The 25,406-nt window shown below is 35.7% G+C and overlaps 1 protein-coding gene across 3 annotated transcripts in view; it reads left to right on the top strand.

Annotated features, from left to right (window-relative positions):
- Positions 1-25,197, top strand: part of ago3a (argonaute RISC catalytic component 3a) — a 43,264-nt gene extending 18,067 nt beyond the window's left edge. For 2 of the 3 annotated variants that reach the window (XM_059568536.1, XM_059568535.1), the window contains 18 exons: positions 3,522-3,693; positions 3,771-3,891; positions 4,983-5,191; positions 5,863-5,999; positions 7,297-7,431; positions 7,511-7,598; positions 8,791-8,938; positions 9,848-9,967; positions 13,855-13,998; positions 15,541-15,674; positions 17,395-17,579; positions 17,668-17,827; positions 18,724-18,814; positions 19,212-19,406; positions 19,494-19,628; positions 20,539-20,640; positions 21,107-21,306; positions 22,659-25,197. In XM_059568536.1, the coding sequence (XP_059424519.1) occupies positions 3,522-3,693; positions 3,771-3,891; positions 4,983-5,191; positions 5,863-5,999; positions 7,297-7,431; positions 7,511-7,598; positions 8,791-8,938; positions 9,848-9,967; positions 13,855-13,998; positions 15,541-15,674; positions 17,395-17,579; positions 17,668-17,827; positions 18,724-18,814; positions 19,212-19,406; positions 19,494-19,628; positions 20,539-20,640; positions 21,107-21,306; positions 22,659-22,767 (2,585 nt within the window). In that variant the 3' untranslated portion in view covers positions 22,768-25,197. The remainder of the gene's footprint in view (positions 1-3,521; positions 3,694-3,770; positions 3,892-4,982; positions 5,192-5,862; positions 6,000-7,296; positions 7,432-7,510; positions 7,599-8,790; positions 8,939-9,847; positions 9,968-13,854; positions 13,999-15,540; positions 15,675-17,394; positions 17,580-17,667; positions 17,828-18,723; positions 18,815-19,211; positions 19,407-19,493; positions 19,629-20,538; positions 20,641-21,106; positions 21,307-22,658) is intronic. The other variant, XM_059568537.1, reaches the window with a different exon arrangement.
- Positions 25,198-25,406: the final 209 nt, after the last annotated feature.

The following is a 25,406-nucleotide window of genomic DNA, read 5'->3' as shown; positions in this document are numbered from 1 at the left end:
GATGAGTCTCTTTCTTTATCTGAACAGATTATGAGTTATGGGCTATATTTTGGTTTAAAATTACATCTTGATGGATTTGTTTCTTACGAACATGCAGCGTTTGGCTTCAAACAACATTAACTGATGGACTGGAGTGCTGTGGATTATTGCGATGTTTTTCTTAGCTGTTTGGACTCTCATTCTGAGGGCACCCATTCACAGCAGAACATTCGTTGCTGGGCGAGTGAGTAATGTAATGCAACATTTAATGACATGACAAATGAGTCTGTTTGTATCAAGGTATTGATTTAGTATTGAGGTACCAGTTGCATGCATCCTTTTTAATGACTCTAAATTAGGGATGGGCGTTTTCCACAAATATCACATTCGAATATTTGAGCTCACAAAAAACGAATATTCGAATATTCGTTTATTTAAATTAAGTTTAATGAGTCAGACGTTATTTTTCAGCAACATTTGTTTTCGTCATTTTGAACAAGCTTACAATAAGCTTGAACATTACTACACATCGTGTTTTGTAGCTGAAAACCTTTAACAATGCGTGCAAACAAACAAAAGTACAGATTAAAAGCAAAAAAAAAAAAAAGAATAAAGAAAAAACGTAAAGCAGCCTGCAGCAATTAGGCTATTGTACAGAATGTAGCTTACACTTAACTTTTAAACTGTCAGCAAATCTTTTTTGCTTTTTTTTCTATTGTTTCAAATGTTCTTGTTAAGAAATATGGGCATGTAAACATGATTGGGGGAAAGTCGGCTCCTTAGTCTGTTAACAATAAGGCCGGCCACGGAGAAAACGTGCTCTGACGGCACAGACGTTGGCGGGACTCACAAATAACGGTGTGCTAAGCGAATACGTTTTGTGAAGCGCTTCGTGTTTTCGTTTCACCACTGAATGGGATCCTCATCTGGTGAAATACATGGCTCCAGCAAGAACTGTTCCCACTCGTCTCGGCTGGACTCTTCTGTAATCATCGCTGGAGAACTGGCTCAGCCTTTTCGGACGAGTGGGCATTGCATCTTCATCGTGGCGACTGCATCCGCACCACTCGCATCAAGGAAAATGTTCTGATAATGTTCAAAAAAGTGTTTTTTTTCTTCTCTCATGTTTTCATCGAGAAACCTGAGATGTTTGTGCCGAGGGTCTAGGGCAGACGCGAGAAGAGGAGTTTTCACTGCATTCTCCAAGTTAGCGGTGTTTATTCGTTGCTTGAGAGATGCTGCAACAATGTTCTTGGATCACTTTCTGTGATTCTCCACGGCATATTTGAAGTACTAGAAGACCGCAGTTCTTTTAGGGGGCGTTCACATATCGCGTCTTTTGCATGCTCAAGTTCGTTATTTCCAATGTAGGCGCGCGGTATGCGCGCTCATAATGGAAGCGACGCGGTCGCGATGCGCACGCGGTGCGACGCGGTCCCGTTTTTTCCAGGCGCGTCCGCACAGCATTGAGTTAAAAACCTCTCAACTTTCAGAATGCCGCAAGCGCACCGCAGGTCATGTGACAAGAACTAAACATTCAGCTTCATCCTTTCCTGTAACAACGTTGAAAGCTCAGCCAAGATGAAGGAACAGCTGATCATAGCTGTATATGGATTGCCATTTTGAAATAAATTTAGTAGCAGAGCTACTGAAAGCGATTTTTTTTTTGTGCTGCAAATCCATTTATCCTTTGCTGAAATTTCCGCGTCTTCATGGAGAGAACGCGTCGCCTCAGGAGCGCTTCTGCCCGAGCGCTTTGGAAAGAAGGAGAAAGCGGCGCGCATAGCCTTTTCCACGCATTATTAGGTGCGATATGTGAATGGCCCCTTAATCATTCATTAATTATTTTTTGCTTGCATACACCTTCAAATATGCCGTGGAGAATCACAGAAAGTGACCAAATTAGGTTTTATTGTGAACTTTTTTTGCGAAATTCGAATATCATTTTTATTTATCGAATAATTAGAGCAGAACGAATATTCGAATGTTCGACTATCCGTGCACATCCCTACTCTAAATGAATGATGAAATCCCAGCCCAATGTAGCCTCTGCCCATTACTGAATGTGTGAGATGAGACATGTCCACTGAAACAAGCATGTAGGCCAGATGTAATATTGTGGGCCATGAGGTGCACCTTTTATACAATTCTTGTGAATGGACTGAAGTGACTCATGGGTAAAAAATTCTTTTTCTGAGGGTGGGAACATTTGATTCATTGAGCATCACCATCACTTCTGTTTATTGTGTTTTCTTTCCCAGTCCTCCTCCATAGAGTTGCTGAACTCTGATGTTTTTCATTTCACAAGAACCATGAGTGGAAGTTGTCTGTGATGAATCTGCTAGTGTGCCCTGGGTGTCTCGCAGTCAGGGAATCATTAACTGCAATCACTGTCAAACTCACTCATAAAGTTGGTATTAAATTTTTCAGCATCTCTCTGTAGGCACCATCTGTTCAGAGCATTGCTTTATCTTTGCCCCATGCACACAGCCTCTTCAGACATCGTCTCTTTAATGTTTTCTGCTGAATCTCAGAACTGGCCAGCTGGCACTGACTTCAGAACTGACACTGACTTTTTTTTACGGGTCTTCATCACTTTACTTTAAAACTGTATGAATGTAATTTGAGAATTCATTTTTTTTATTATTATTATTTTTTTTAAGACTGTTTATAAAAACATTTTTCAAATATCACAATATTTTTTTATTATGTATTTATATAATTTTTTATATTAAAAATCATTGCATTTATTATAAAAAATACTATTGTTGTTGTTAACAATAGAAGCTATTCACGAGTCATTTTTTTTATATTTACAACGAAATATTACAATAGTGATGTTTCTTTTTTTGTCTTTGTCTTTTAAGATTTATATTTTTGTTTAGTAGTAGTGATGATGGTAATAATAATAACTATAATAATAATGTATTATTATTATTATATAATCATATTTATATGTAATTACAAAATTTGTGACAAATTTTGCGCCGCTACAATAACAGCCAACCTGGATTTTTTTTATTGTATGTTAAATCATAATCAATTTGACAATAAATATTACAATAACTTTCAAACCCAGTCAGTTATTGCTTAAATAATAATAATTATAATGATTACATAATTTATTTATATAATACTATATATATTTATATACCAATAGTAATAATAATAAATATTATTAATTTTATTAAATAGTTATTATATTTATTTTTATTAAAATGTTACAAATAAAATTATTTAAATATTTAAAAAACTAATTTAAAAATGGCATTAGTCAATACACACACATTGACATATAAATAAGAAAAAAGAAAAAAAAAAAGATTGTAGTAGTAATGGATCAAGAATAGAAACGGGATGTCCGTCAGCTGAATGTGTGTTGCATCAGCTGCTGGAAGAGTTGACACATTCATTCATTGTGTAGTGGGAGTGATTTGGCTTTGAACCATCTAGTTTTATTTCATAACCTCGCTTCGCCAGTGATGTAACTGTTTGGTGCGAATGAAAGAGTATGTAACATTTTGTTATTCTTTCGCTCTCAGGAGCCGTTGGGGCCCAGGCCCTGTTCTCCGTGCCTCGGAGGCCTGGCTATGGCACCGTGGGGAAACCCATCAAGCTGCTGGCCAACTGCTTCCAGGTGGAGATCCCAAAGATGGATGTCTACCTGTATGAGGTGGACATCAAGCCTGAGAAGTGTCCACGCCGTGTGAACAGGTAGGCTGTGTGGGAGAATCACTCAAAGCTGACGACCGACTCCTTTAGTCTCCTCCTGATGAGCATTGTCTCTGCAGGGAGGTTGTGGACTCCATGGTGCAGCACTTTAAAGTCACCATCTTTGGGGACCGAAGGCCAGTTTATGATGGGAAGAAAAGCCTCTACACCGCCAACCCTCTGCCTGTGGCGGCTGCGGGGGTAAGCCAACTAAACATACAGGATACAGTTTAGTTGCCTAAATTGTTACCCAATTACACATTCTGTAGAAAGTTTGCACAATAAAGCATCATAATATACACAAAGTTCCTCAATTGCATCTTGTCACCAAAATATTAAGATGTTTTTTTTTTTTTTAATTGACATAACCTTTACGGTTTTGTTTCAGTATCATTGATGTATAGTTATATTTTTTGATATATATTTTGAATTAGATTTTATTTTTGTTTTCTGTTTTCATCTTAATTTTAAATTATTCTTTATTTTATATGCCTGTATTGTTTTTATTAAGGTTTAGTATATTTAACTTGAGTTATTCTAGTTCTTTAGGTCAATATATATATATATATATATATATATATATATATATATATATATGCATGTTCTTTTTTTTTTTTGTTGAAATTATTGATATTTGTAGTTTCCTTGTATGCAATTTAGCATTATTTATATACTTCTATAGTTTTTTTTTTTTTTGATTTAGATTTTTTTATATTATGGTTTCCATTTTTAATGTTTTGTTAATTTTGTTGCTTTATGTCTGTAGTTTTGATTTAAGTTTTAGTTTATTTTTAGTTATGTTAGATATTGAACTAAAGTTAAACTAAGTTAAACCAAATAAAAACGAGAAATTTCTTGCTGTAATTTTTTTTTTTTTTGTTAGTTCATTTTAATTTCAATTCAAAACTTTTTTAAAATATAATTTTAGTTATTGATAACACCGCCTTGATGAATATTTTCTGAATGAAGTCCAATACTTGTATTTAGTTAAAATAGTGTCTGTTTTGCTTGAGCATTTCACACTTTCTACCAAAATATGGTGCATTTCATTGTATTTTTGCCTTTAATTACTATTAGTGAATGATTCTAAAGTCATTATTCTTCATCAAATCTTGATTTTCACCTGCTGAAACTTTTGATTTGACTGCGTTGTTATTTTAAAAAGTATATTAAAACTGACACATGTATATAACTTATAATTGGACTCCGCATCATCAATTTAGGTAATATCAGGCCTGTTTTTCAAATGAGCATGGTGTATTGTTGCACTACTCCTTGTTGTGTGTCCACAGGTGGATCTGGACGTTACGCTGCCAGGGGAGGGGGGTAAAGACCGACCCTTTAAAGTCAGTATTAAGTTCGTGTCCCTGGTGAGCTGGCACCTGTTGCATGAGGTACTAACCGGTCGCAGTATGCCAGAGCCGTTGGAGCTGGACAAGCCAATCAGCACCAACCCAGTTCACGCTGTGGACGTGGTGCTACGCCATCTACCCTCCATGAAGTGAGTCGCAGATAAACATCAGCTGGTGACAGCTTGCTAAGCTTTCTATTCATTAGAGAATTCAGAAATGCATCACAATTTCCACAAAAATATGAAGCAGCACAACTGTTTCCAACACTAGTGAACAGAAATGTCTTTTTAGCAGCAAATCAGCATATTAGAATGATTTCTGAAGACTGGAGTAATGATGCTGAAAATTCAGCTTTGCATCACAGAAATTAATTTTAATTTACTGTATATTTACATAGAAAACAGTTCATTTAAACTGTAATATTATCTCACAGTTTTTGATCAAATAAATGCAGCCTTGGGCAGCATAATAGCTTACTTTTGAAGTAGTGAGTATTTCTGAGTAGAACAGCTTCACTACAAGAAAAACCTGAATACCTCATAAACGTCAAGTGAACATATCACAAGAAGAGCAAGTTTTGATAAATAAATGCATCAGTAATCCATTCATACATTTAAGAAAAGTGTTTTTCTTATCTTTTAGATTTAGTTTTTTATTATTCAGTTGTGATTTTATGCCAACTGTTGAGTCTTCTTAGACATAGCTTTCCAGCTGGTGGTTTAAGTGGATGCCTTTTGTCAGTTCCCCTCAAGTATCACTGAATCCCTAATAAAATACAGCATTTTAAACCTAATTCTGCTGTCTGTGTTGTTTCTCCCAGGTACACACCCGTGGGCCGCTCGTTCTTCTCTGCCCCGGAGGGCTACGACCATCCTCTGGGTGGAGGAAGAGAGGTCTGGTTCGGATTCCATCAGTCTGTTCGGCCGGCCATGTGGAAGATGATGCTCAACATTGACGGTGTGCACTGAGTGTGTGTGTGTGTTAGCAGAGAGTGTGGGAACTGCTCACACTGTTTCTGGGGAGATGAAGGGCTGAAAGATAGCGGATGGGGGTTTGTTTGATTGAAGGGGGGGGGGGTGTTAAATCAGTCTCTCTTTCTCTCCGAGCAAGTTAAGCAGTTCTGTGTCCTTCTTTCTGTGTTTTTTCCCGCTCTCTCAGACTCCCAAATTTCAATTGGTTGCGTCTGCGGCTCCGTCCCCTCCCCAAACGTCTGAAATCGTCTCTCCTTTCACTGGCTCATTGTAACCCTTATAATGGAGTGAATGGGCTCAGAAAGGGCGCGAACGCATTGGCTTTGAGTTCACGTCAACATTTGTGTAGATGTTTTCTCACAGGACTAATAAAGAGCGACTTCTAGATATTTCAGCAGGATAAAAGTTTTGTAAAGTCCAATTAGAAACGGGGAATAAAAGATAAAGATGACCTACATCTGAACACACAGTAAGCACATTAACTTGTAAAAGTGGACAATCTGCTCGCCTGTCAAATAGAAGCCACTTTGCATCTTTGTTTTAAGTTGATTTTTATATTTTACATTACAGTGACTTAAAAAGTTTTGAAATATCATTTTCAATAAAATGTAAGGTTATAAAATATCCTTAATCTTATAAATAATTACATTATTTGGTTCTTTTTTACTAAATATTTCAAATATTTCAAAACCTAGTATACTTTTTGCAGTCTAATAAAATGATTTTATGAATTTTCATTGCGCCCCTAAATTGTTTATAAGCTAATTTTTCAATGTAAGGGCAAAGTCCTGATTATGACAATATTTACTTTTATGGTTTTTATATTGTCAGTATGTTGCTGTTATTTTATTTTCCTCTTTGTTTAAATTTTTTTACTTTTGTATTTTTCTATGGACCTTTCAAAATAAGAGTCCCAGTTATTTTGGGCTTGTTTTATAACAGAAGTCCTGCATTATGCATAAGTTTTTTTTTTTTTTTTTTTGGGAAATATTTGGTATTTCGCTTACACAATGTAATCCATCAGGATTTGAATTAAACATAACATTTTGTAGCTTTTCTCTGGGCTGCCCATCGAAGGAAAGAAAGACTAAAAACTTTTAACATTTTATTAAAAAGACATGTTTATTAATGTCAGCACAATCTTTTCATTGCCTTTCTTTAAACATATTGTCATAATATTCGCAATATCCTGCTGATAATAACTGCTGAGGAGGTTTTCAAGGTATATTTTCGCTGATAATTTTGCCTGTTTTAATGGGTTGTCATCTCTTCTGCTCTTGCAGTGTCAGCCACGGCTTTCTACAAAGCACAGCCAGTTATTCAGTTCATGTGTGAGGTACTGGACATCCACAACATCGACGAGCAGCCTCGGCCCCTCACAGACTCCCACCGAGTCAAATTCACCAAAGAAATCAAAGGTGTGTGTGTTTGTGTGCTTCCCTGTGTTCATCTGTGCTCGTCCTGCTCTCATCGGCTGGTGTGTGTGTGTGTGTGCAGGTCTGAAGGTGGAAGTGACACACTGCGGGACCATGCGGAGGAAGTACCGGGTCTGTAATGTGACCCGCCGGCCCGCCAGCCACCAAACGTGAGTCAAACCGTCAGAGGAAGTGAAGCGTGGTATGACCATACATCGTATTGATTGCAGAGGGTGAAGTCACATTGCTTGAATATGATTTTAGGCTTGATTTAAAGGTGCACTCAGCAATTTGTTTTCAGAGGGAAAAGTTTTATACCTAAAATTAAATGTTTTTGATATTGTGCTCTTGTGAGATAACGTTAGTCATATAATTGGTCTAATAAAAGCCGTTTTATTTTATATGGAGCATTTTGCTCCTTATATGATCACCCTAGTATCATAAAAAATGTTTTATGAATAAGTTGCAATGGCTTTAACCTGAAACTTTTGTGTTTAGGTTAATAATTAAAGTGCACCTATAAAACAATGTTCTGAATAGTGTACTATAAACTTTATGAATGGTTTATTCAGAATACTGTTTATGTATGTATTCGTTTCATATTTTATATCCGTTCGTTCATTCTAACATCCTGTATGTTCTTAAAGGTCCTGAGTTTTTAAAAGTCTCATAATCTTTATAATAATTTCTGGCCAGTTTTTACTAGTTAATAAAACTGCAAAAGTTAAAGCCTTAACGTATGAGAAGTTTTATTGATTTAAAATGTTTGTGTGTTTTAAAATTAATTCATTTTGGGACTAACAGACAGTTTTTTTTTTTTTATTTTTTATTTTTTTTTTATTAATATACTATTATACATTATAATTTAAAATCTATAATCTTAAATATAGTATTTGTATGTATTTGAATTGGCTTATTTTTTAATTACAGTTTTCATTTTAATTTGAGTTAATTTTTGTTAGTAAGTAGTAAGAATAGGTTCTGAATAGTATACTAACAACTTTCTGAATGGTATGGTCAGAATACTATTTATTTATTTGAATAAAATGAAATCTATTTTATTAAATACAATTTTTACTGTTCTTATTTAAAATATAGCTGCTTTTTGCTATTTTATCATAAAGTAGTATGTGAAACAACAATGCTTCATGTACCGTAGCTGTAGTATGTTGCATTGTCACATGTCCTCATTGTGTTGCATGCGGTCTATTGCACACTTTAGCCAGTATGCACAGTACATGCTGCAGAAATAGGAGTAGTGTGCTCGTATGCATTACACACACAAGGAAGCAGTTTAGCTCTGCTCTTTAATGCCCTCTAGTGGTGGTTTGTAGTTCAGTCATGCTTCTTGATTCCTTCCAGGTTCCCTTTGCAGTTGGAGAACGGCCAAACTGTAGAACGAACCGTAGCTCAGTATTTCCGAGAGAAGTACAGCCTGCAGCTCAAGTACCCTCACCTGCCCTGTCTCCAGGTGGGCCAGGAGCAGAAACACACCTACCTGCCCCTGGAGGTCAGTGCTGTCACACACACACACACACACACACACACACGCTCTTCTTGAGACCAGCCTCATTTTAGTGTCTTTGATATACCTTTTATAGTTTCTGTTCATATTTAGATTGATCAAAATGAGAAGTGTTACCTTTGCAACTAGCTGAAATAAAATGTTTATTTAATTTTGTCTTTATTTTCGGTTAATGTTTGGTTTATTGAATATTTAGATTTTTATATGTACACCGTTTTTATTTTTATTCCAGTATTTCAGTAGTGTTTTAGTCATTATTTGTTTGTATTTATGTTTGTCATTTTTTCTTTTGTAGTGTATTTACTTTTAGTTTTTAATATTTTAAGTTGTGGTAAATGGAAATAAAAGTGAAATAAAAGTGTTGCCTTGGCACTGTTTTATGGTTTTAGTGAACAACTTTGGTAATTTTTGTTAATGTTATGAATTAGATTTCATTTTTATATTTTCAGTTTATACTTTATTTTTAATTAAAAGATTGTATTAATGTTGTTTTTGTTATTTGTATTTTTTTTTATTAGTTTTAGCTAATTGAATACTTAGTTAAACTAAATGAAAATAAGTATGTTGCCTTGCAACTAGCTGAAATAAAATAATCAAACAAATAAAAAGAAATAGTTTTTATTTAATTTCAAGTAATATTTTTATTGCCTTTTACTTTTATTTTGTTACTGTTTTGAATTACATTTATATTTACAGTTTTTAATTTTAGTAGAAGTTTTAGCATTTTTTAAAAACGTTTTTCTATTTTAGATTTAGTTTTGAGTTATTTTAGTATAAATTGTGGTTTTATAAATGCTGCCTTGGCACTAGCTGAAATAAAATAAGTTATTATTATTTAAAAATATATATAATTAGTTAACTAAAATAACCCTCTTTTACTTGCTGTTCTTGTAGGTGTGTAATATTGTAGCAGGGCAGCGGTGCATCAAGAAACTGACAGATAATCAGACGTCCACCATGATCAAAGCCACAGCGAGATCAGCTCCAGACCGACAGGAGGAGATCAGCAGACTGGTGAGTGGCATTCATAGTCATAAACACACCATTAAGATGCATAATAATTCACTTCCACACCATCTTTGTGTTTAAACCTGTCCTCTCATGTTCCTGCTGTCCATCTGAATGAGTCGAGGTTGCTCTCTGTGTTAATGGAGGTCAGCCATGACTTTATTCTGAGCTGATTAGCTGCAGACTCTCCACGAGGGCACTTCATGAACTCTTTACCCCGTTCCCTGCAGAGTTAGTCTTCCAGCCGTCAGTTCTGAGCTGATAACTCATGACTGAAGCCCTGCTGCTCTTTATACCTTATTAAAATGAGAGCTAATCAGGCCCTGAATCAGTGAAACCGTGGCTGGTTTCATTTCGATGTAGAATCTCCAAACAGGAGTGGAGAGGAAGCATGGGTGGAAAGCATCTGACCAGGCCAATGAAATCAACCAAAAAGAAAAAGTCTCGCTTTGAGACAGAGCTAAAAATACCACGGTTGAGAGTATTTTTACACTGTGAAGTACAGCAGGATCTGAGCAGGAGAGTTTCTTCATTTCAGGCTCATCTCATCTGAATTCTGGCTAATAAAAGCCACGGTTTTACCTGTTATCAGGACTGCAGGAGTTAAAGTGTTAACATTTGAGTAGTTTTATTGATTTAAAACATCTGCATGTTAAAACTGGTTCATTTTAGGACTAATAGACAGAATTATTTCTATAGTCAATATTAGTAGCGTAATATTAGAGCTTATAGTATTAATATTTTTAATTAGGCTTTTTTTATATTTTCTGTTTTCATTTTATTTCTAGTAAGTTTGTATTTTATATATATATATATATATATATATATATATATATATATATATATATATATATATATATATATATATATATATATAATGTATGTGTCTGTATATATATATGTGTGTGTGTGTGTGTGTGTGTGTGTGTGTGTGTGTATGTATGACAAAAGCACAAACTTGCTAAAACTAAAAATGAAAACGGAAAATAAATATAGAAATTATATAAATGTATAAATAAATTCCAGCTAAACAAATATTTTTTTTTTATTTAATTTAAATATTTGTTTTGTTGAAATTACATTTTTTTTGGAAATTTTAGTACTTTAACTTATGGCATTTATTAATATTTTTAATGAGCTTTTATATTCATTTTAGTTTTAGTAAGTATGTCCTTTTGTCCTTTTATTATAAATTAATATTTTAAGTTTGTAGTTTTTATTTCAGTTTTTAGTTATTTTAGTACTTTAGCTTACGGTATTTATCAGTATGTTTAATCTGCTTGTATATTTTTAGATTTCATTTTAGTTTGTGCTTGTCTATGTGTATTTTTTATTATGTTTTAATATTTCTTTTTACATTTAATCATTTAGCAGACACTTTTATCCAAAGTGACTTACAAATGAGAACAATAGAAGCAGTCAGGTCAACAAGAGAACAACAACAGTATACAAGTGCCATGACAAGTCTGTTAGTCTAGTACAGAACGCATAGCCAGGTTTTTTTTTTTTTTTATAAATGAAAAGACAAGAAAAGTGCTAGTATTAGTTGGTTAAGTGCTGTCGAAAAATATGAGTCTTTAGATGTTTCTTGAAAATGACGAATTGAGATTGGGAGGTCATTCCACCAGCTGGGCACAGTCCAGGAAAAGGTCCGTGAGAGTGATTTTGAACTTCTTTGGGATGGTACCACAAGGCGTTGTTCACTTGCAGAGTGCAAACTTCTGGAGGGCACATACGATTTAACCAGTGAGTTTAGGTAAGTTGGTGCCGTGCCAGTGGTCATCTTGTAGGCAGGCATCAGTACCTTGAATTTGATGCGAGCGGCTACTGGTAGCCAGTGTAACCTGATGAGGAGAGGAGTAACGTGAGCTTTCTTTGGCTCATTGAAGACAACTCTTGCTGCTGCATTCTGGTTCATTTGAAGAGGCTTGACAGTACATGCAGGAAGGCCCGCCAGGAGAGCATTATAATAGTCCAGTCTGGAGAGAACAAGAGCTTGGACAAGAAGTTGGGTGGCTTGCTCTGACAGGAAGGGTCTAATCTTCCTAATGTTGTATAAGGCAAACCTGCAGGACCGGGTCGTTGTAGCAATGTGGTCTGTGAAGCTTAACTGATGATCCATCACAACTCCTAGGTTTCTAGCTGTCCTCGAAGGAGTAATGGTTGATGAGCCCAGCTGTATAGAGAAGTTGTGATGAAGCAATGGGTTAGCTGGAATCACCAGGAGTTCTGTCTTCGTAAGGTTAAGCTGAAGGTGATGGTCATTCATCCAGCTAGAGATGTCACTCAGACAGGCTGAAATGCGAGCAGCTACCGTCGGGTCATCTGGTTGGAATGAGAGGTAGAGTTGGGTGTCATCAGCGTAGCAGTGATAAGAAAAGCCATGCTTCTGAATGACAGATCCTAATGACGTCATGTAGATGGAGAAGAGAAGTGGTCCAAGTACTGAGCCTTGAGGAACCCCAGTAGCAAGGTGGTGTGACTTAGAAACATCACCCCTCCACGACACACTGAAGGATCTGTCAGAGAGGTAGGACTTAACCCACAGGAGTGCGGTTCCAGAGATGCCTATCTTTCTGAGGGTGGACAGGAGAATCTGGTGATTAACAGTGTCAAAAGCAGCAGAAAGGTCCAGTAAGATGAGTACCGAGGATTTTGAAGCTGCTCTTGCTAGTCGCAGGGCTTCAGTAACCGAAAATAGAGCAGTCTCAGTTGAGTGGCCACTTTTGAAGCCAGATTGGTTGCTGTCCAGGAGGTTGTTCTGTACAAGGAACATAGAAAGCTGGTTGAACACAGCTCGCTCAAGTGTCTTTGCAATGAGTGGAAGAAGGGATACCGGTCTGTAGTTTTCAAGAAGTGCTGGATTTAGAGATGGTTTCTTGAGCAGTGGGCTTACCCGAGCCTGCTTGAATGCTGAGGGAAATGTTCCAGAGTGAAGAGAGGAGTTTATAATGTGAGTAAGCGAAGGCATGACTGAAGAAGAGATCGCTTGAAGGAGGTGAGTGGGGATCGGATCAAGTGGACAAGTAGTAGGATTATTGGACAGGAGAAGTTTGGAGACGTCCATCTCTGAGAGTGGGGAGAAGGAGGAGAAAGAGTGTGCATCGGTCATTGTGAAGTTGTCCTCAGTCTGCGGTGTGGAGAATTGGCCGCTGATGGTTCTTGTCTTATTTGTGAAGAAAACTGAAAGTCGTCCGCTGTAAGAGTCGATGGAGGAGGTGGTGGTGGCGGATTAAGAAGAGAAGAGAAAGTCTTGAGTGTCCGAGCATCACAACAGCTGTTAATTTTGTTGTGGTAGTAGGATGTTTTAGCCGTGAAGACATTTGCAGAGAAGGAAGAGAGGAGAGACTGATACACACTGAGGTCTGTAGAGTTTCTTGATTTCTGCCATTTCCTCTCTGCAGCCCTTTCAGTTTTCTATTATAGCTCTTTAGCTATATCAATAAGCTTTTTTTTAATATCAGTTTTAGTCATTTTAGTACTTATTTTATATTTGTTAGTTGCCAAGATAACATTTATTAAAAATTTTTTTTTAAATCTAATATTTATAATTTCATTTAAATGTGATATTTATACATTTTAGTCAACTGTTTAGCTAATTATAAACCTAATTATTGGTAAAGGTAAGTATGCGTTTCTGTTACTACTTTATAAATTGGTTTAGGTATTTGAACTAATATCTGTTAAAAGTGAATGATGATTTTCAAAAGAAATTGCATGCTGTTTTATTTTATTTAGACGCATTAAAAAAGAATAAAACTAAATATTTTGAGCAAATGAAATCATGTTAGCTACAGAAAACTCATTTGCATTGCTTGTCAGTCTCCTGTTCCTGCAGAATGTGTCAGCAGGTGTGTGTCTGTCTGTGTGTGTGTGTGTGTGTGTGTTTGCAGGTGCGCAGTGCTAACTATGAAGCAGACCCGTTCGTGCAGGAGTTCCAGTTTAAGGTGCGAGACGAGATGGCCCACGTGACGGGGCGTGTGTTGCCTGCGCCCATGCTGCAGTACGGGGGCAGGGTGAGCACAGAGCACTTTATGGTACCCTTCCTTTCAATCACCCACATCTCTCTGTGTCTGTCTGTCTGAATAGGGCCTTTCGCACCGCAGGAACCTGTTCATAGTACCAGAACTAATTGTGGAACTACGTCACGTCCTAGTACACACTGTAGGTGCGAATACAACCCTTTAAATGGTACTAGGAAATATTTTGTGCAAAATTGAACCAGTACTTTAGTACTGTACATTTAGTTTTGGAACTAAAGCGGTGCAAAAGGCCATAATGAATGAACGGCCCTCTCCAGGAGGAACTAACACTTAACTGCTGTCTGTGTGTGTGTGTGTGTGTGTTTGTGTGTGTTTGTTTGTTTGTGTGTGTTTGTTTGTTTGTGTGTTTGTGTGTGTGTGTGTGTGTGTGTGTGAATAAAAGAATGTATATTATCTTAGAAGTAGTCTTTCTGTATAGTCTAAGATTAAATTTTGGTTTCGTGTGTTTTCGTTTTTGTTTTATATTTACATGCTTTTAATTGGCAGTAAATCAGAGGCTATGGTAACTCAGTGGGTGGAGGCGATTCATGTATATTTACACTTATGCATTTAGCAGACACTTATCCAAAGTATTGCAACAAAGTTATGCATTTTATATGTTTGTGCTTCCACATAATAACCGAGATCATTGGAATCAAACCCCTTGATCTTGGTGTTGCAAGCACTAACTACTCTGTCAGATAAAGGCCCATATCAATACAACGCCATTTATTGTTTTATATCTATTTTTTATGAAAATGTGTTTCATGTATTTATTCTATATTATAGACATCAGTGTTATTGTTGAAAATATATTATTTATATTATATAAAATAGTTATCTATAGTTATATTTCATATTTTTTTACATTTTGATGATTTTTGTTTTGTTTTCATATTAATTTTAGTTAGTTTTATAAATTTGTGTTTTTTTTATTTTTATTTTAGTTTTTGCCTGTATAGTTTTTGTTCATTTTAATTTTAGTTGTAGCTATTTTAGTACATCAAGTTAAACTCAATTAAAATGAGAGAATAATAACCCTTTTATATATTATAATTTATTACTGCAGAGGAGGTACACACACACACACAGATATATATATATAACTGATTGATTGATTGATTGATTGCAGTTTTTACCATTTTGGTGACCCTTTTCTGAGCTACAAATGTAATTTATTAAAATCTACTATTTTATTATGTTTAAGTAACAATCTTTAAAATCTTTAGGTGCGGTTTACGACTTTGAGTGATTTCACAAAATTGTTATAAGTGTTCATGTATAATGATATAAAATGATTATAAATATGTGGTGCACATAATATATAAAATGTTGGTGTTTACATAATTGTGAGCTCAAGTAATAGACTTAAAAAATCTAGTAATCATGCTAGCTTCTGATTCTGATGTGTGTTATAATGGTCTCCGATCTTCAGTTCAGAGTTCAGTCACTGGGCAGCTTCATGAGTTCCTCTCGTGTTCAGTGTCAGATGTGTGCTGTTGTGTTTGTGCTCTCACACGTCCTGTGCAGCAGATCAACCGTGAGCTGTTGTTACAGAACCGCACTGTAGCCACCCCCAGCCATGGAGTCTGGGACATGAGAGGGAAACAGTTCCACACCGGCGTGGAGATCAAGATGTGGGCCATCGCCTGCTTCGCCACACAGAGACAGTGCAGAGAAGAGATCCTCAAGTAAGACTGCACAACATACGGACTGTCAACACTGGCTTACTTCCTGAATAAAGTTGTCAAGGGCCACAGGATTTGCATTGCATTTTTTCAAATAAAATTTGCAATTGTGATTTTAAAAAATCCAGGTTTGCGACTGACTGTATGTATGTTTGCAGGACTGCATAATTTGGCCAAAATTTCAAGAAACCAATAAATACCGGCATGACTATAAAATAATAATTTTATAAATATAGATATAGATAAATATATATAAATATATAAATATATATAAATATATATAAATATATATATATATATATATATAAATATATATATATATATATATATATATATATATATATATATATATATAAATATATATATGAAAAATACTACATAAAAACTTTACTTTTGTAGTAAATTACTCACTTTAAATTAAAACAACATAGGAAATGTTACATTTGTTATAGTTCACTATAAAATAAAATTACACTTTAAGAAAATATAATAATAATTATAATAATAATAGTAAAATTAATATTCTGAATTATTCTGAATAAATAGTAGGAATTATTGAATAAAAATAAGAATTAATTATAGAATTAATATATAAGAATTAAGATAATATCATGTTATAATATATAATATTATTATATATTGTATTATAATTATATTTAGTAATGTGAAATGATTAATCGTGATTAATCACATCCATATATGTATATATATGTATATATATATATATGTATATGTATATATATGTGTTTGTGTATTTTAAATATAAAATATCTAAAAATATTTTTTTCTGAAATATATACATGTATGTGTGTGTATTTATATATACATAATAAATATACACAGTACACATACATGTATTATGTAAACAAAAACTTTTATTTTGGATGTGATTGTGATTACTCGTTTGACTGCTCTTATAATAATGTAAATAAGACAATATGAAAATGTATTTAATATTATACAAAATCAGTAAAAATACTAAATGTATTAAATTACTAAATTAAAAAAATATTACTGCTGTAATATTTTACTGTACTACAAACAAATTGAGTATGTAAGAATAATATAAATGTAACAGTTTGTAGATATGGGTAGTATTTCAAGGATACACTAAATAAAAAGTGAAAATACTAAATAAATAACAAGTAACAATACTTAACTGTAAAATAAAAAAGGAGCATTCAGAAAAAGTTTAATTTTATTTTAATAACATTTTTATTTTTTGATGCAAAACCATAAGAAGGTATGAACACAAGCCTTTTTCATTCTAAAACCAGTATCGTTATTAATTAAATCGCAAGTTTTGTGGTTTAGATTTTATCACCAGTTCAGTTCATTCAACACTTACAAATGACATGAAATGCATCCGTTTTTTAAACTAGATTTGATATACCAGATGTTGCATAGGACTATAGTTGCATAATATGTAATCAAACAAGACTGGCCTGAAGCATTTTTGTTTAAAGGTGAAGACCCTACTCAATGCATGTTTGGCAAGATTCCCCTTTCTGTCAAACATATTTTATAGAATTGTCCAGCTTTTAATTCATGTAGAAAACTCTTTATGAAGAGAATTCACTAAAAGGGTTATTTAGTATAATTTAGTGTAATATAGCTTGTGTTTGTGTGTTTGCTGGTTTTTATTGTATTTGTTATACTCGTGAAAATAGCCTAAGATGCTTACATGGCATTAAATAAAAATACACTACTTCTTCTACCACAGGGGCTTCACGGACCAGCTGCGTAAGATCTCGAAGGACGCTGGGATGCCGATCCAGGGTCAGCCGTGTTTCTGTAAGTACGCACAGGGAGCCGACAGCGTGGAGCCCATGTTCAGACACCTGAAGAACACTTACTCCGGCCTGCAGCTCATCATCGTCATCCTGCCCGGAAAAACCCCCGTCTACGGTAAGAGGGTCACACACGGAGCAGAGCGTCCCGTCCCGTCCTCCTGCCAGACGCCCTCAGACTAATAACACACGTGTGATCTGTGCAGCCGAGGTCAAGCGTGTGGGAGACACTCTTCTGGGAATGGCCACTCAGTGTGTTCAGGTGAAGAACGTGGTGAAAACCTCCCCTCAGACGCTCTCCAACCTCTGCCTCAAGATCAACGTCAAACTCGGCGGCATCAACAACATCCTGGTGCCGCATCAACGGTTTGTAACTGCTTTGCTTTGACTGACAGAACACAAACAGATCTGCTCCGCTGATAACAGTAATCATTATCATTTATTACATGGATTCTCAAACGTTATTAACGTAAAACCTCAACCATCAAGTTAATATTTCAATAATTGATCACGTTTGCATGTTCAGGGTCAGTAAATGATTAAATTACATACAAGTGGATATAAGCATTGCATATTATTTTTTAAGCAAGTTTTTGATGAATAAAAATACATAAAAAACATTTGATAATTATAATAATTTATTTTAGACTTCACATTTCAAAATCATCTAACTTTTATTTTGGTGAAATACTGGTTACTGTAGTTTTTATCTTTTTGAATGAATTTTAGACCCGTCTTATTTCGTCAACTAAATTGCATGTTAATAGTCTTAGTTATAGTTTATTTTCCTTATTGTCGTCTCGTCTTAGTCATGGGGAAAAAAGCTTGTCAGTGAACATTTTTCGTCATACTAAAGAAATTAACACTATTATTAGTAGTAACATTAACTTTACAATAATGTAGCATATTACTGTTGAAAAATGAATATTTGATAATTTTATTTTTATTTTAGACTACAAGTTAAACTTTCAAAAATTTAATCTTTTAACAATTCAAAATCCTCTTGCTTTTATTTTGGTGCAGCACTGGTTTCATTTTACATTCTGTACCCTTGCAGTTCACTCGAAAACCCTACTTTTGGGAAACCCTGATTTATTGACTGTTATATATAGACAAAGCTGATTTGTAGACACTATCCAACGCAGTATTTGAACAACATTGCTGGTTTGTGATGGTGTTAAATATGGCTCATTCACTCTTAACTAATGTAGTGTGTGTGTGTGTGTGTGTGTGTGTGTGTGTGTGTGTGTGTTGTTTCTCAGGCCGTCAGTGTTTCAGCAGCCAGTCATCTTTCTGGGGGCGGATGTGACGCATCCACCTGCAGGAGACGGGAAGAAACCCTCCATTGCAGCGGTCGGTGTCACTTTGAGCCGAATTATAACAGAGACATTATGGACAGTCAAACCAAAATGTTTTCAGACACCTTCAAGATTACTCCCATTATCACTGTAGTTTAGGAAATGGTGACAAAAACACAGAGTTAAACTGCCAGAAAAATTCTTCTTGAAAATATCAGATAACTTTGATAGAAAGGTATGTAATGAAGTAGATTGAATAGCTGTCAGCTGTTAAATTTAAGTGCAAAATTCGATAAACCAGTTCCACACCAGTTACCAAGCAATGCTTAATTTTGTTTGCATTAGCAATTAAAGAAAAAACACTTGGTCACGTCAAAGTGTCTGAATATTTTTTTTGGTTTGACTGTACATATTACATTAACATCATGACTAGTGTGTGTGTGTGTGTGTAGGTGGTGGGCAGTATGGACGCTCATCCCAGCAGGTACTGTGCCACGGTGCGTGTCCAGAGACCCAGACAGGAAGTGATTCAGGACCTGGCCTCGATGGTTCGAGAGTTACTCATCCAGTTCTACAAGTCCACTCGCTACAAACCCACCAGAATCATCTTCTACAGAGACGGCGTGTCTGAGGGCCAGTTTAGACAGGTGTGGACTCGTCTGTCTTCTCCCATCACTAGTAGAATCATTTTCTGTTCATTAGAATATAAATCATGATCCTGTTTCTGCTCGCAGGTGTTGTACTATGAGCTGCTGGCCATTCGAGAGGCCTGTATCAGTCTGGAGAAGGAGTACCAGCCCGGCATCACCTACATCGTGGTGCAGAAACGCCACCACACGCGTCTCTTCTGTGCCGATCGCAACGAGAGGGTGAGTGTGCCAGCTGTTTAAGCACCTCTGGAGAGTCATACTACTCTGAAATTATGATGAGAGAAGGCTTCAGATGCATGGTGTACTTGAGTTCACAGAAGTGACGGGAAGGATCAGTCGTCAAAACGATGAAGGATGCGTGAACGCCCCAAAAAGTGTGCCATAAAGTGGATTTCTACTTAACAGTGTTATTTAGTATTATTTATGTGGCATTTATTAATATTTTGAATTAGCATTTGTTTTTATTTGTTCAGTCTTCATCAACTTTAGTCATAGTAATTTTGTGTGCGTTGCGTTTGTCATTTTTACTAGGGTTTTTTTTTTTTTTTTTTTGTATCATTGAGAGACTTTTATAGTATTATATAGTTTTTGTTTTTAATATGTTCCTTTTTCATTTTGGTTAAAGTGTTTTTGTTTTAAATATGTATTTTTCATTTTTAGCTTATTTTAAACTGAATGAAAAAGAGAAATGTTGCCTTGGCAATTAGCTGAAAAAAAAAAACCATTTCAAGTTTTATACATTTTATTTGTTAATGTTATTATTTTTATGGTTAACATTTTTTTAATGTTTTATTTTTAGTTAACTAACTAAATATATAAATATATATATTAAAAAAAAAAAAAATATATATATATATATATATATATATACCGAAATGTATTTTATTTCAGTAAGGGTGCCAGTGCAACATTTTCTGTTTGTTTTCAGTCTAATATTTGTGTTTTTATATTTCCGCTCTATTTCAGTTAACAAAATCTATTAGTTTAGTTTAACGTGCGTTTATTAAGGAATGTTATCAGGTGAATTGTTTCCAGACTGTGAGGCAAACCTGAAGGCTGCATCTTTTTTGAAAACTACATAATTTTGCCGTTGATTGCATCTTTAAATGACTGTTTGTTTCCTGCACAGGTGGGTCGCAGTGGAAACATTCCTGCTGGTACGACCGTCGACACTGATATCACACACCCCTACGAGTTTGACTTTTACCTCTGCAGTCATGCTGGAATACAGGTACAGACAAACACATTCCCCAAATGTCACTTCCTCCTGCCTTTTAAGCCGCCCGCTGGCCCGATATTGTGTGTTAAACACCTCCTTGTTCACTCGACAAATGATTTTGCACGCTGATTTAGATTTAGCAGCGTGAATAACAGTTATGTAATCCAGCACAGACATCCAATCTTGAGTATATTTTAGTGAATGGCACAAAAAATACTCCAAAAATAAATAAAAAAGGATGTATACATTATAATATGAATTTGAGAAGAAAAATGTGTTTAAATGTATGGAAGCTAATTGCAACTTTTTATCTCATAATGCTGAGTTTATATTTCACATTTCAGACTTTGTTTTCAGAATTGTGACTAACTCAGAATTATGACTTGCAACAGCCCTGTCAGTCCGATTATGCTACAGTTTCATACAAGATGTTTTTGAGAGCGTACCTTGAGTTTGACTCCTCTTCCTCTCTTCTCAGGGCACTAGCCGACCCTCCCACTATCATGTCCTGTGGGACGACAACTGCTTCACTGCGGATGAGTTCCAGCTGCTCACTTACCAGCTGTGCCACACATACGTGCGCTGCACCCGCTCCGTCTCCATCCCTGCGCCAGCCTACTACGCCCACCTGGTGGCCTTCCGTGCGCGATACCACCTGGTGGACAAAGAGCACGACAGGTGTGTGTGCCAAGACCCAAATCTGTGGCATGTTCCTAGAATAGCACCGTTACTGATGAAACAGCTCAAAAGTGATGTATTGTTCGGTGAATTAGACCACAGGTTGCTAAATCCCAGTATGATTTGCATACTGTTGGATCAGGAGAGGAAATGCTGAATTTAAGTGTTATTTAAAGTCTTTTTGGGTTAAGGAAAAAACCCGTCAATGTTTAATGAGTTGACGTTTTTGGTTATTATTGGTAATTGAATTTAATATATTGGAATCCACTCAGTGTAACTAGAATCAAATAACTAAAAAAAAAAAGTTTAAAACATTAAATATTTAAAAAATATATTTTTTCATCTGTCTGTTATTGTATTTTCTGTTTGCGTCCAATAAAAAAAAAAAGTTTTTTTTAATTTTTAATAGTTTAGTTTAATGTTTTTAGGTCCATGTAGTTTTTGTATTACCGGTAGTATTTTTATTTCAGTATTAGTTGTTTTAGATCGCCACGAAAATAGCCTTGTTGCTGGCATGGCGTTAACATGGGAATAAATAAATAAATGAATCAATAAATAGTTATTTTGTGTCAATATTAATAGTAGTTATTATGTATAATAATATAATAATAGTTATTATTATGTCAAGCTAAACTAAATTATAATGAGAAATTTTGCCTTGTCATCTAGCTGAAATAACATGTTTTTTTTTTTTTTTTTTCAGTTAATATTTATTTTTGAGTTTGATGTTTATCAAGTAATGAAATAGATTTTTATGGTTTTCATTTTAATTAGTTTTAGTTAACTCTAATAACCCTGTTTTAAAATAAAGATAACTTAAATTTTATGTAGCCACTTGCCTAAAAACATTTAGTAAAAACAAAACGCTTTTTTTTATATAACATGTATATATATATATCTATCCCAGGGAACACATGTTAGGAGAAAATTGTTAGCCTGAATGCGATGTATGTCGCTTTGGATAAAAGCGTCAGCTAAATGCATACATTTATTTAAATTTATAACAAATTTTGCAATTGTTTTTGTCCTAAATTGCAAATAATGCAAGAACAGAAAAAATCTACATATTGATGTTTTTGTGTTGTGTGCTGTTATTTTGGTATCACTGGGATACCATTTATAGTTTTCACAACAAAAAAAAAAAGTTTTTATATTTCTCTTTGCCATTTTAAATTTACTTCGTTTAGTAACTTTGTGTTCTTTGTCATTTTTAGTAGTTGTTGTTTTTATAGATTATAGATAAAGTTAAATTTTTTTTTGTTTTTTTTTATATATTTAAATTTTTTACCTTTTTTTTTTTTTTGTAAGCAAGGGAAATGTGTTATAACCCTGCTCGCTCTCTTCTCTCTCAGTGCCGAGGGCAGCCACGTCTCGGGACAGAGTAACGGCCGGGATCCCCAGGCGCTGGCCAAAGCTGTGCAGATTCACCACGACACCCTGAGGACCATGTACTTTGCCTAAGCCAGCTCTTGTCCATCCCATGTTCGACTAGTCACGCACACGATCCCGACAACCGCATACACACTCCATCACACCTCCCAAAAGCCTGTGCGTCCCTGTGGGTCGATCTCTGTGGCGATGGAAGCGCGGCCTGCCCCGACACTGTGCAGCAGGATAAGAAAGGCCTGCTTTAATTCCACACATGGACCTCAGCACTATTATGCAATATTAAACCAGCCAACTGAGGCCATTCTGTCATATCCCCTCCAAAACCCAAACCAAAAGGGAAGCGCGTCTATGTCCCCGCTCCTCTTCCTGTCTGTAGTTCCTAACGTTTAATTACTTTCCCTGCCTGTCAAGCCTTGTACCTCAACGTTTTCTAAAAGCACTTTTGCCCCTCATTGTCCTTCCCCCAAAATGAGATTGAAATGGATTGGATGGAAAGATAAGAAAGGAAGTTTTAGGGAACGCCTGCGGATAGAGTTGCTCACACTAGCAATGTGTTTTCCTCCCGTTCTCAATTATTTTTGTAGCCAATGGTGACTTAACTCCGTGTTAAAGTGTCAGTCGTGAAGAACCAATTGTAAAAATCATTAGCTTTTAAAACAGAAAACAAGCTTTTATTGTTAGAGAAGTGCCATTGCAGAGCGTAAAAATCCTTTATGATGTACCCTGGATTTTTTGAAGCAAATTTACGCTCTAGCTTTCATGTCCTACAGTGCAAAGTGATCATGTTTTGATGCTTTTTCTTGTTTTTAATACCCAAATTCCCTCCAATATTTATGTGTTTCGATCAAACGCAGCTCATAGCAGATTGTCTCGTTCGCTTCCCTCCTGCACTTTGCCTCGGTTTAAAATGTATAGTCCATGTTAAGTGACAGATCATACATAGTTTAGTGCAATAATCCATTAGTGTGATGAGAATACCTCCTGTGCAAAGACTCGGTGTGCGATTGGGGGGTTAAAAACAGGCACCCGAAAGCACGCGATGGGCATTGCGGTTGGTTTTTAAGATGGATGGCACTTTCATAGTTTATTTTCGGTGAAAGTACAGCAGCGTATCCTGACGATTGACTGTAGTGTGTTAACAAGTGCCTGCGTGAAATGCATGATGTTGGGAGGTCAGAAGCGGAGCAATCGCACCTCATTTAGTCCAACCAATGGCACAGTTGTGACCATGTTCGACTGTACGGCCTTAACAAAAAAATCACGCGGTTTCAATGTCTCGATTTTCACTGCCCTGCCTGTTTCAAAGGATTCTGCTGCTGTTGTACTTGTTCGAGTCTGACTGGCGGGTTCATGCTTCAGTTCGCCTAGACACGAGGGACCGACTGGGCCATGAGTTCAAAGAGAAGCTTGAAGGAGAAGCACCTGATTCGTGCTCGTTCTCTGGAGGGCCACTAGGGGTCGGTATAGCATTTTACTTGAAGGGTGCTGTGAGTGTCAGGTGCCTTACCGTCTCTCTGTGCGCCATCTGAAGCATGACCCGCTGTTTAAAAGTGATAATCTGCACTAAATAATGCGTTATGCATGGTGCTATTAGGTGCGGCCCGTGGCGGCATCAGCAACTGGCAAAGACTTAATGTGTAAGATGGAACATGGGATGCATAAATGGTGCTGGTTGCATGCATTTCTCTCACTCTGAGGAGAAATTTCTCATCAGGACAGACGTTTGGTCGTTTTGTATGTTTGTTAGATTTGCATTTGATTATATTGCGTAGAAAGGTACAGAACTGTGGCCAGTCAGAATACGATTACGGTCGACTGCATGAAGCACTATAAAGTGGAAGATTTCAATTTTTATTTAAATAACAATTTTAGTCCCTTTAAAATCCAGAATGCTGTTAATGCATTCAAATAAATTCTAAAGTCTAATAGAATGAAACGAGTGCAGTAGGCTGTTGTGATGGGTTTTCTGTTTTTAGTTTTTAGTGCATTAGAGGTCGGACTTGTTAAAGAAGGTACACCGTGTTTTATGCACATCAAAGTTGGTTTAAGTGAGCATCGATACAGCAGCTACTAAAATTGCGACTTTTATTTCACCTTCCCAAATAAACGGCTTCTCGGTGCTTCAGAGCCTGTGTGTGGATGCCAAACAGCTGTCAGTTTCAGAAGCAATCTTGATGAGGTGTCATGCAATTATATTTTTTGTGTAGTTTTAACTTCTAATATATATATTTTACTAACCCTTGCCTCTTATTTTGGCAGGAAATGCCTCTTTAAAGGAATAGTTTGGTTATAAATGTCATTTTTACTCACTTTACCCACAGTTTTTTCAAACTTGCATGACTTTTTTTGCTGCACATGAGATTTTAGTCAGTTTTAAAAACCGATATCTAATGACCGATATTTAATGAACCGATATCTGTGGATATTAAAGTTAAGAAATGGCTTGAAAGCTTGGGATATAGATTAATTTTGGAGCTTGGTAGTAAAAATCAGTCCATTTTTCTTGCACAACACGAGGGTGAGAAAACCATTACACAATTTTCATTTTTCACTCCCAACGATTCCTTTAAAGCTGTACGTTTTAACCGCAGATTGTAAAGAGTGTTTGTCTTGTATTCGCAAGTAACTGTGGTAGCAGATGTTGTGGGTTCGTAGCACACTTCGTTAGTTGCCTGACGTGGCTTCCGTTATTCAGAAAGCTAGATGCAAAA

The sequence above is a fragment of the Carassius carassius genome, chromosome 15 (assembly GCF_963082965.1).
Source record: "Carassius carassius chromosome 15, fCarCar2.1, whole genome shotgun sequence".
In the NCBI taxonomy this organism is placed as follows: domain Eukaryota; kingdom Metazoa; phylum Chordata; class Actinopteri; order Cypriniformes; family Cyprinidae; genus Carassius; species Carassius carassius.
This window is presented reverse-complemented; position numbering and strand designations above follow the sequence as displayed.